The following is a 12,804-nucleotide window of genomic DNA, read 5'->3' as shown; positions in this document are numbered from 1 at the left end:
CACTCCAGTTCCATTTTGTCTGCCTTATGTATGTTTGGAGATTAGCAACAAAATGTCCATACCCAGATATAGTACTGCCAGTCATAGGTCTCCATGCTATCAGCTGACTACTACAGCCATAATTTTAATTACTTTTAGTTTGTTGATTTTTTTTGGTCTTAAACAGACAGCACAATACTACAGAAAAGAGAATACTCACCAGTTTCCCCATCTTTGAAATCCTGCAGCTTGAAGTACATGTACAGCAAACTGACAGATATATACAAAGAAGAACACAAAGAACCTGAATGAACTGTCACTCCTGAAAGAAGAGGAAAAAAAGATTAAAGCAGCCAGGAAATAAATGTATTTTGACAAAGACTATAGTACCAATTTTTTTTCTTTTTTTTTTTTTCTTGCATTAACTAGAGAAAAATGCTTTTATTTCTTGATGGTGACTTAAAATTTCAGGCAGTAATTCTGTGGTTCTGGAAAATGTTTATTTAATCACAGAATCACAGAATTTCTAGGTTGGAAGAGACCTCAAGATCATTGCGTCCAACCTCTGACCTAACACTAACAGTCCTCCACTAAACCATATCCCTAAGCTCTACATCTAAACGTCTTTTAAAGACCTCCAGGGATGGTGACTCTACCACTTCCCTGGGCAGCCCGTTCCAATGTCTAACAACCCTTTCGGTAAAGAAGTTCTTCCTAACATCCAACCTAAACCTCCCCTGGCGCAACTTAAGCCCATTCCCCCTCATCCTGTCACCAGGCACGTGGGAGAACAGACCAACCCCCACCTCACTACAGCCTCCCTTAAGGTACCTATAGAGAGCAATAAGGTTGCCCCTGAGCCTCCTTTTCTCCAGGCTGAACAATCCCAGCTCCCTCAGCCGCTCCTCGTAGGACTTGTTCTCCAGGCCCCTCACCAGCTTCGTCGCCCTTCTCTGGATTCGCTCAAGCACCTCCATGTCCTTCTTGTAGCGAGGGGCCCAAAAATGAACACAGTACTCGAGGTGCGGCCTCACCAGAGCCGAGTACAGGGGGATGATCACCTCCCTAGCCCTGCTGGCCACACTGTTTCTTATGCAAGCCTTCTTGGCCACCTGAGCACACTGCTGGCTCATATTCAGCCGACTATCAACCATCACTCCCAGGTCCTTCTCTGCCTGGCAGCTCTCCAACCACTCATCTCCCAGCCTGTAGCTCTGCTTGGGGTTATTGCGCCCCAGGTGGAGGACCCGGCACTTGGCCTTGTTGAACTTCATGCAGTTGACCTCAGCCCATCGGTCCAGCCTATCCAGATCCTCCTGCAGAGCCTTCCTACCCTCGAGCAGATCGACACACGCACCTAACTTGGTGTCATCTGCAAACTTACTGAGGGTGCACTCAATGCCCTCATCCAGATCATCGATGAAGATATTAAAGAGGACCGGCCCCAGCACCGAGCCCTGGGGAACGCCACTAGTGACCGGCCTCCAACTGGACTTGACTCCTTTCACCACGAATCTTTGGTCCCATCTATTTACAATAGATTCTTCTTTAATACAGTATTTTTTTGTCTTCTGCGTCTCTAACAGAGGTGGAAATAGCAGCAAGATACTATTCCTTAGTGTTCTGTTCAGGTGTACTGGGTCTGGCTGGAATGTTAACTTTCCCTGCAGCAGCCCATACAGTGCTGTGCTCTGCACTTGTAGCTGGAACAGCAGTGTTATCACACCAGTGTTGTGTCTACTGCTGAGCAGTGCTGGCACAGCATCGGGCCTCTCTCTAACCCTCCTAGGGGGTGGGCAAAAAGTGAGAACATCACTAGGGCATCTGACCTAAACCAACCAAAGGGATATTCCATACCATATGATGTCACACTCAGCAATAAAAGCTGGAAAAAGGAAGAAGAGGGAAGGGGTGGGCTCTCGTTGTGAAAACGTCGGTCCTCCTCCCGAACACTGGCTATGTGCATTGAGGCCCTGCTTCAAGGACATGGTCAATCATTGCTCATTTGTGGGAAGTAGAGAGTAATTTCTTTCCTCTGCACTTCCACATAGCCTTTATTTATTTTATTTGTTTGTTTTCCTCCTTTTTTTTTTTCCCTTTCCCCCTCCCTTTTCCCCTTTCCCCTTTTATTTCCCTTTAGTTAAATTGTTTAGTTCATAATAATCTTTATTTAATTATTATAATTATTTCCCTTTAATTAAATTATCCTTATCTCAACCCATGAGTTGTTCTTTGCTTTACTTCTCCCCCTTCTCATCTAAGGAGGGGGAGTGAGAGAGCGGTTGTGGTGTTTAGCTGCCCAGCATGGTAAAACCACCACATCTTAGATTAAACATAGAGGTTTTGCTACAGTGCATAAAGAACAGAAGCCTGCTCCTCTTTCAGGCTGAAGTTTACAGCACTGGCAGTATGGAAAGAAATTCTTTTACTTGTCAAAGTGATTGCTGTGGTTTAAACCCAGTAAGCAGCAAAGCACCACACAGCTGGTCACTCACTTCTCCCCCACCCCCCCAGGTGTATGTGGGGAAGAGAAACAGAAGAGCAAAAGTTACAAAACTCATGTGATGAGATAAAGACAGTTTAATAAGAAAGAGAGAAAAAAAGAAAAAAAAAGAAAAAAAAAAGGAAAAAAAAAAAAAAACACAACCAAAGGAAAACAAACAAGTGATACACAATGGAATTGCTCACCACCAGCCAAACAGCATCCAGGCCAGTCCCCAAGCAATGACCCCACACACACACACAGTTTTATTGTTCAGCATGTAGTCATATGGTATGGAATATCCCTTTGGTCAGTTTGAGTCAGCTGTCCCGATTCTGTCCCCTCCTAGCTTCTTGTGTGCTCCCAAGCCTACTTGCTAGCAGGCAGCTTGAGAAATAGAAAAGAACTTGATTCAGCATAAGCACTACTCAGCACCAACTAAAACATTTGTGTGTTATCCACATTATTTTCATTATAAATCCATAACATAGCACCATACAAGCTACTATGAAGAAAATTAACTCTATCCCAGCCAAAACAGCACAAAAAGGAAATAAAATCTAATATGGATTTCCTGAAAAAAACACAGATCACAATACTGAAGCAGCTGTTGTTTAAAAGCAAAATAAACAAAATATGCTTGTTGTTCAAAATAATAAAATGCCAGACTGACAAAGACTAAAAGTGTTAAAAGCCTGTCAAGAAAACAAATATAAATATATAAGCAAAATTTCAACAAAGACCTCAACTTACTACTATCAAAACTAATGATCACATGATATGCTTGCTACCGAAGTTCTAAAGAAAGTAAAGATCAATTAAGTCACATTAAGAAAATGGAACCAGATTTTGCCAGTAATTGCAATTTTTTGCAGAAGGCAGTTTGTTCATTTCTATTTATTTAACTAGTTCAGTTTGTTATATATGGAGTGGTAATTCGTGTTGAAAAGATGGTTGATATTAATAAAGAAGGGGGAGATGTGGGGGTGTGGCCATGGGGGTCGGCAAGCCCCGTGGTTGATGATAACATTAGACTCTTAACGATGAGGCCATCAGGAATGTAAAAGAGTTTAGAGGGAACAAAGAAGGGTGATTCATGAGACTCCATGCAGTCTCAGGGTTGCTTGTTCTCCAGCCACTAAGGCATGGAAGCTTCTGGGTGTTTGCTGTTGTTGTTATATGCAAAGTTGTTTGACCAATAAAAAGTTGGTTTTTGAAAAGGACTGCTGTGGGGTGAAGGGTGTAAGAGGGGATCCTGTCCTCAAGATAAAAAAAAAGGCAACACTATATAATGAAGTTATATCATCAATAAAGAAGCAGGAAAAAGGAATGAATAGGGACCGGCTAGCAGAACGGAGACCAGCATGGGAACAGGCACATTGATTGCCTCATGAAGATAGTGTGAGGAATGTTTTAACAATTCGTGTCCATAAAGAACAATTCTGTTTGAATCCTGTCTGCCTCTGGGCCCTGCACTGGCAACTTAATTCTTGAACCACAGCTGCAGTGTGTCCCAGTCTCCCCCTCATTCTAGTCAATTTATCACTTCTTAAATTTATGAACCTGTTTGCTTTTGTTATTCCGGACTTCTATTTCTAACACTGCTATAGATGTGTCTGTGAATGGCTGGGGAAGAATGTTTTAATTACTCGTGTGTCTGGGAGTTTCAGAACAACTGATAACAACTAGTGACTGTTATGGGATACTATGTGGATCTTTGGTATCTGGTTAGGGGGGGCCGAGAGATAAAGAGGAAGGAGAAAGAAGCTGAAGGACAGCTGGGAGACAAGACTTGAAGAGGATGTTCTGTAAACTTGGTATGGTGCCCAGTAAGTACAAAGGTGGAGAGGAAGACTACGAGCCTTCAGCATGAAAGACCCCTAGAGACCCCCAGAAGAGACCCCAGAGGAGACTGCGCATGCTCCAGTAGGAGGGACTGCACCCCGGAAGCTAATTTTAATAATCTATTTTTTTAGAAGTAGTAATGAATATGTATTAGTCTAGGAGCATAAAAATCAGCTGCTTGATGTAACTGGTGTGCGTCCTGGTGGAGCGGAGACTCCCGGTGCACCCAGCGCTGTTTGCTTACCTCTATTCCTTTATATTCTTTCAATAAATCCTATTTTTTTATTTAATCCTAATTTGAATCCTGAGCCATTTATAACAATTTGGGGGCTCGTCCGGGATGGCTATAGTTCCTGAATTCTGATTTAATCTAGGAGAGGCGCCCCACCATTTGGTGGCTCCTGTTTGACTCTGGTCGGGACTAATGCCATCCTGAACCTGAATAAAGGTAAGCAAAGAATCAAAGAATTTGATTTTTTTTTTGAGCTCCCTTGCCGGCTGTTTTTGTGCCCGTAATTCTGCACGCGAAGATCCGGATGAAGACGACAGGGTCGTTTGGATACCGTCTGGTTGGGTTCCAGTGTCCGGGATCGAACCGGACGAAGACGACAGTCATTTGGATACCGTCTGGTTCGATCCCAGACGAAGACGCTTGTGGATACCGTCCGGTTGGACTCTGGATGAAGACGACTGATTCGTAAGATACCGTCCGGTTGGGTAAAGGTACGGTTGCCCGTGTTTGTGTGTGAGAGTGTAACTGAGACTTCTAAAGTCTGCGTAGAAGTCTTTTTGTTTTCTCACTGGTTCTAATCTCCTGTTGGGGGGGCTGGGCTGGTGAATGGAGTGATACGTGGGTGGGTGATAGGTCCTAAACCCCCTGCAAGACACTCTCACTGGGGGCAACCAAGGGCTGTGGGAATTGCCACTAGTAAAATTCCCGGATGGGTCAGATAAAATCGAAGACCAAGGACCAGAAAGGGAGCAAATTACCAGATATATGACCAAAAAGTCCATTATGAATAATGATTAGAAATTGGAACAATAGGGGCCCCAGAAAATTAAAGAGTAAATTGAAAATGATCCAGTATTATATGATAGAATGACCAAAAGAACCCTTAAGACCTCATGTATTTTGATCCACGGAGGACGGGGTCTGTCAGGCTTTGAACATTAATAGTAGAATACCCGTGGATCCGGAAAAGAGCAAGCTGAAACATTGGAATTAGAAATTAGAGAGCAATTGATTAAGAATGAGTATGTGCTACATTTGTGCCTGTGCTGCACTTATACCACCAGATAACAGGAGCCTCTCGGACCCCGAGAACCAGATCAAAAACAACCTCATGGTTCAGACTTTAATCAAGGGGTCTGAGATAAGGAGGACTGTTCACAAAGGGACAGGTTAGGAATATGTATATGTATAGGAATGTTCATGTATATGTAACTCTTTACTAGAGCAATTTGCCAAGTTAGGCGTGCACGACTCTGGTGGGACTACCCACCCCGTGCTGCATGGAACTGAGTAAACATACCTACTTTACAATCTTACTGATGGTGGAGTCAGCTTTCTGTGAGTCATTTTGGAGAGCCAGGCAGGAGACACTCTGCTCGGCTGCGGGATCGGCTGCAGCGCGGACGCCCCTAGGTGCACCCTGAGCGTTTTGCTCGGAGGGGACTCCACTCTCAGCTGCTCACCGCAGGAGCAAAGATCTCCTGAAACTGCAGACAAACGGTATGTTTTCGGCTGCTGGAGGGATACTAACTGGAGTGTTAATAATTGTATGTGTTTTTATGTATGTATTTTGTGTTGAAATTTTGTATATTGTAATATTTGCATATTGTACGTATTTTGTGTTGAAAGTATTTGTGTAAGTGTAAGGGTTTGAAACAAAGTGTTACAAGTCACTTCACGAAGAACACAGTCAGAGACAATACTTATTTGGTTGGTTATCATTCTAAGTTATATTCCTGTGGTATGAATGAGATGTGCTGGAGGCCTCCGTGTGCGGTTGTGCTGTGTGAGTGAGACACAGCGTTGCTGCAAAGCGAGTGCAGAGTTCCGATCCGTTGTTCCGTACTCTCTGCAAGGGGAGTGGGCAGAGACGAACGAAGTGCTTGACAGACTGAAAAGAAGTGCTGTTTTATCCAAGTTTGAGTGGTGGTGCCTAATATATGGGCCCGGTGTATCTTGTGTATCTTGTGTATCCTATTTTTGCTCTTAAATGTTTTGACTGTGACAAGAAAAAGGCAGGAGCATGATATGACATGCTTCCTGCAACATATGAGGCCCGCATAGGCCGAGACCTGGACTCGCTGAGACCTGAGCGGTGCCAAGAGACCTGAGCGGCGCTGGGAGACCTGAGACACTACGGAGGGACTACCGCTGGACGGAGAGAGCCCTGGGACGCTGCAGAGCCACGGACGGCTCTGAGAGACACAGAATAGACCTGACAGAAGCTGCAAAACGCGGGGAAATTGAAGTAATTGCGGGACATCCGAGATCGAGTTGCTACGGGAGACCAGAGGCGTCAGTGGACACTGGCAGTCGACTCTCACCGTGAGGCGAGTCGGCACATAGCAGAGGGGCGGACATCAGGACCCTGCAGCCTGTCTGACGTAACCATGGAGGCAGCGGCAGCAGCGGCTGTGCTGCTTCACTCTAGCATTCTTTTTATAAAAGGTTTATCTTGCAATGCAAAAAAAGACTATTAGTCCCCAGATCGGTGTTATAACTATTACTAATGACGACTTAGCTCTATTGCAGGGCAGGAGTGCAGAGACACAGATTACACTGCCAAATGACCACCGGCAGGCTCTTTCACAAACCTAAGGTTGCAGCTGGCACTGCCTGCAGCCGTATAGCAGACGTTACACTCTCTTTCCTAACTAGTAATCATGTGTCTCATCCATTTGTGGTGAATGGTCAGTGGCAAAAAGAAAAGGAGGATGCCACTGACACTAACAGCATGGGTAATAGGAGTAGTATAAGTGACACAGGTGACAGTGCGGGGCGCTCTGCCTGCTGCTCACCCTCACCTGACTGTGCACTGCTGCCGACGGTGCTAGAGTAAAATGTGAAGACTGCTCAGATGGCAGTGATGAGAGTGCTTGTGTGAAGAAGATGTGTGCTGAATCTGACTTTGTGTGCAACAGTGGTCAGTGTGTGCCAAACAGATGGCAGTGTGATGGGGACCCGGATTGTGAAGATGGGTCTGATGAAAGTGCTGAGCTGTGTCATATGAGAACAGTGTCATGGAAATGTGATGGTGAAAAAGACTGTGACAGTGGAGAAGATGAAGAGAATTGTGGCAATGTGACTTGTAGTGCAGCAGAGTTCACATGCAGTAGTGGACAATGTATTTCCAAAAGCTTTGTCTGCAATGGTCAAGGTGACTACTCCGACCACTCGGATGAATCTTTGGAGCAGTGTGGCCGCCAGCCTGCACCTCCGGTGAAGTGTTCTGTGAGTGAGGTGCAGTGCGGCTCAGGTGAATGTATCTACAAGAAGTGGTGATGTGACAGAGATCTTTATTGCAAGGATGGAAGTGATGAAATTAACTGCCCTTCTTGGACCTGTGGACCAGACCAGTTCAGATGTGAAGATGGGAACTGTGTCCATAGGAGAAGGCAGTGCAGTGGTGTGAGAGACTGTCTGGATGGCACTGATGAAGCAAACTGTAACAATGTTATTCAGTGCTCTGGACCTGGCAAATTCAAGTGCAGAAGTGGAGAATGCATAGATATCAATAAAGTGTGTAACCAGCAGAGACACTGCAAGGACTGGAGTGATGAGCCTCTGAAGGAATGCATAAATGAATGTGACTGTCCAGCTGGGTTTGAATTTGTAGACAAGAGAAACTGTGGAGGTATTGATGAATGCCAAAACCCTGGTATCTGTAGTCAAATCTGTATCAACCTGAAAGGTGGCTACAAATGTGAATGTAGCCATGGCTATCAGATGAATCCTGCTACGGCAAAGCAAATTACATAACCGTTGCTTAACTTGTCAGAAGATAAAAAAGAGTTTCAACAAGCAGCCATGGGAGGGAAGAATCACTGAACCCCCGATGTGAGGGACTGTACCTTGTTTTACTGACTACTGAAACAGCTGTGAGAACTGCAGAAAGGGACCCATGCATCCAGAATAAAAGGACCAGTAACTACTGAAACTTGAAGGGTTGAGTCCGCTACTGGGAAACTGAAACTCAAGCTAAGGGAGAACTAATATTCTGGCAACGAGGCTCTGCATGAATTAAGGATGCCAAATAAAGGGGATAAGCCTAAAGGGAGAAAAGGGAGAAGGCAAGACCGGGGCAGGACCCTTCACTGCGGTGTGTATGGTCTACCGAGGGAGGCAACCCCTATGGGTATTGACTGCCGAGTGAGAGGGCCTCGACCGGACTTCTCCCACACTAAGATCAGGTTGTCCCAAGAAAATAACATAAGAACCTTTTTAAACCTATATAAAATTGTGATTCGTTTTACAGGAGCTGGATCACCCTGACAGGCCAAACGGTAACACAAGCCTGAATTGACCCTGAAAGCAGGCCTAACTCCTTGACTGAAGGCGTTTGCCTATTATGATCCAGATACGTGGGCAGAAGACAGATCCTGGGACTATAGGACCCCAGTATATATACTTAATAGAATAATTAGGTTATTAGCTGTAATAGAAATAGTTATAAAGATTAGAACTGCTTTGCATCAAAATTGCCTAGCTTTGGATCATTTACTAGCACAAGAAGGAGAAGTCTGTGGAAAATTTAGCTTTAGTAATTGCTGTTTAAAATTGATAAAAAGGGTGTTTCTTCCTAGTAGCTGATAGAATGTTATGTTCTGGTTTAGGATGAGAAGAATGTTAATAATATGCTGATGTTTTAATTGTTTTTAATTGTTACAGAGCAGTGCTTACACCAAGCCAAGGACCAAGCCAAATTCAGCTTCTCACTGTCCTGCCAGCAGGCAGGCTGGGAGGAGGGCCGGACTGCTTGGGGTTAGGCTGGGCATCGGACAGCAGGTGGTGAGCAATTGCATTGTGCATCACTTGTTTCGTACACATTATTACTAGTAGTACTATTATGATCATTATTGTTATTATTATTGTTATTATTTTCTTGTTTTTATCTCAACTCACAGGCTTCACTTTCCCATTTCTCTCTCCCATCCCAGAGAAGGAGGGGGGAGGTGAGCGAGCAAACACAAACCTGGAAGGATATGGAATGGGATTTATTTTCATGGCTGCCTGGTGGACCATGGTTTAAAAGAGTGTTATTTTTATTGTCATGTGGTGTAATTATGTTATTGTATATACCTTGTATGATACCTTGCCTTACGTTATTAATACACTGGGTGATAAATAGTACATTTGTAATAACTTCATTAAAAAAGGAAGGGGATATGTCAATTATGATGCTTAAGAATTGGACCCTCCAAGAACGGACTGATGAAATCCAGTTATTAACAACAGAAGTGACACGAATTGTTGATATTAAAAAGAAGATAAGGGATTGTGAGGAATGTTTTAACAATTCGTGTCCATAAAGAACAATTCTGTTTGAATCCTGTCTGCCTCTGGGCCCTGCACTGGCAACTTAATTCTTGAACCACAGCTGCAGTGTGTCCCAGTCTCCCCCTCATTCTAGTCAATTTATCACTTCTTAAATTTATGAACCTGTTTGCTTTTGTTATTCCGGACTTCTATTTCTAACACTGCTATAGATGTGTCTGTGAATGGCTGGGGAAGAATGTTTTAATTACTCGTGTGTCTGGGAGTTTCAGAACAACTGATAACAACTAGTGACTGTTATGGGATACTATGTGGATCTTTGGTATCTGGTTAGGGGGGGCCGAGAGATAAAGAGGAAGGAGAAAGAAGCTGAAGGACAGCTGGGAGACAAGACTTGAAGAGGATGTTCTGTAAACTTGGTATGGTGCCCAGTAAGTACAAAGGTGGAGAGGAAGACTACGAGCCTTCAGCATGAAAGACCCCTAGAGACCCCCAGAAGAGACCCCAGAGGAGACTGCGCATGCTCCAGTAGGAGGGACTGCACCCCGGAAGCTAATTTTAATAATCTATTTTTTTAGAAGTAGTAATGAATATGTATTAGTCTAGGAGCATAAAAATCAGCTGCTTGATGTAACTGGTGTGCGTCCTGGTGGAGCGGAGACTCCCGGTGCACCCAGCGCTGTTTGCTTACCTCTATTCCTTTATATTCTTTCAATAAATCCTATTTTTTTATTTAATCCTAATTTGAATCCTGAGCCATTTATAACAATAGGTTCGGCCAAACTCAGTAGACTGCTCAGAGAAGCTCGTACAGAAAGTCACTGGAAAGAAGCTCATGCTGAGAGAAGTGGACCTGCACACACAACTGCCCATCGCTGGTAAGCAGTTGCGCATTATGGGGAATCATACGCCCTTAAAAACAAAGACTGTCCTGGTAACCTTACAGCTCATTCTCCTTATTAACAATCAGACAGTTTATGATCCTGAAATACATGTATGGGACCAAATTGAGGTCAAGGTGTGGGACTCTGCAACTAAAAATGACAAGGTTGCAGTGGGATTGCTCGGCACCTGGCGAGCAATCTCTGAGGCCTTAAAGAGCCATGTGGAGCCACAATCACAAACGTGTGGTTTGCCAGATAGTGAGGGAGCTGCGGGCTCCTTTACTGATCCGACTGCTATGCCATGGGCCCCTCTGCTGCTACAGCCATTGCAGGCCTTTGCTGTTACACCCCCTGCTGACCTGGACGTGCCTTTTGACCCAGGCTTATTGGCCTTGAAAAGGAGATGGATATGCTTTTCTTTGATCCGGGAAGAACGGGATACATAAGCCTGAAGACCGAGTTGCTTGACAACTTAAAGCAAGACATATTGTTCAAAAGGAATGAAAAATGGAGACTGTTAAGTCATGGAACTTAGAGGATTGGTTTTTTACCTTTTCTGATTTTACATATGTATAGGCGTACTCGAATTTAGTAAGTCATGAAACTTAAAGGATTGTTCTTTCCTGATTGTATGTATGTATAGGCATACTTGGGTTTAGTATGTAAAAGCGATGTTCTATATATTTAGAATGTTTGATGTTTGTGTGTGCATGTTGGTGGAGCGTAGACTCCCCGCACACCCAGTGCTGTTTACTTGCCTTAAATATATATTGTTTTATAAATATTACTAAATTCAGATTGAGTTGAGACTTCATTTATAACAAGTTCAATAACTGTTTCATCTTCAGCTGAGCAACTGAAGGAAAGTTGAAAATGTAAGTAGCAGTTTTCCTTTTCCAAACAGTCACTATTCGCTAAGAAAGGCTATATACTAGACATTACTGATGCAGGATTTCCTGGATCTAAAACTGTGAAAGATAATGTTACACTTAACTCTTCAGCTGAAGAAAACAAGGAAACCTTGAAGAAAACAGGAAGACTGGTAGCCTTGAACTAGCAGAAGCAAGGGAGATAAGGGATGAAAGCTAAAAAACAAGGAGAAAAACAGCTGAAGGAAGATTCCAGACTGACCCATGGTAAACTTTTGCTCATTAAGGGTCATTAGCATATTTAAACAACACCCATCATAATGCTAATGTATGGAAATGCTGTATTTGGTGAGGGTGTCTGTCCGTCCTGCTGGTCCTCTGTAATACACAGGCTCAATAGAGATAAGTTAGGCAAGCTAAAACAACCAATCAAAAGTAGCCAGAGAGATAATTGCACAAGTTAGCTGTACATAAATAACAGTGATTCAAGTCAGGGGTGTGCTTCCTTTGTGAAAGATTGCAAAGCATCTGATTCTGAAGAATTATATAATTAACTATTTAATTAAAAGACCTTTGTGTGAATTCTGACTCTGTGCTTATTGGCAAGTTGCACCAGCCACAAATCTATGGATAACGACACTACGAACTCCACTAAATCAGGAATAAAAACAACACTACTAAGACAGAGTATGTAAGATGTAATCAGTTAATGTAAGCTACCATTTTAAAATGCTGTCAATTCTCTGTATTTTCAGTTGATCTCAATTTGCACCCACATTGCAATGCAAGTCATGAACAGAAGTTAAAGTTGTAAATGAAAAATATTTTTAGCCTTAAAGGTATAAGAATTTACTATATGAGCAAATGCAAGATAAAATATGATTCCTCAAAGATACATGGGCATGGCAATATCTCCTTAGTTAGCAAAAAGAAACATCTAATTCAGTTTAAAATTATGCACAAATGTAATTTATGGCTATCAATCTTTCTCTACAAAAATTAATGTATTTAAACTAAGAATATCTTGATTCATTTCAATGTAAAATCAAGAAATACTGTAGCAGTACAGAAATTAAAAATCTCTAAAATCTGATTTTTACAAAAATATTCAATTTTGCGTGCAAACCAACCATTCTATTTTTAAACACGAAGATACTACACCTTAAGCTTACAAAGTCTGCAAAATCCAGATTGCTAAAAGCTAGGAAAAATACTGGAGTTTGATTACTCTATACCTGC

General features: G+C 43.0%; 1 protein-coding gene across 2 annotated transcripts in view; it reads right to left on the bottom strand.

Annotated features, from left to right (window-relative positions):
* Positions 1-12,804, bottom strand: part of LOC309889566 (secretory carrier-associated membrane protein 1-like) — a gene marked incomplete at its 3' end in the record, with an annotated part of 144,303 nt that overhangs the window by 8,125 nt on the left and 123,374 nt on the right. For both annotated transcript variants that reach the window (XM_082782432.1, XM_082782431.1), the window contains one exon: positions 200-301. In XM_082782432.1, coding sequence (XP_082638558.1) covers positions 200-301 — 102 coding nt within the window. The remainder of the gene's footprint in view (positions 1-199; positions 302-12,804) is intronic.

Source organism: Aythya marila (assembly GCF_965140915.1).
Source record: "Aythya marila genome assembly, chromosome: W".
Taxonomy (NCBI): domain Eukaryota; kingdom Metazoa; phylum Chordata; class Aves; order Anseriformes; family Anatidae; genus Aythya; species Aythya marila.
The sequence above is the reverse complement of the archived record's forward strand: the minus strand, read 5'-3'. Positions and strand labels throughout refer to the sequence as shown.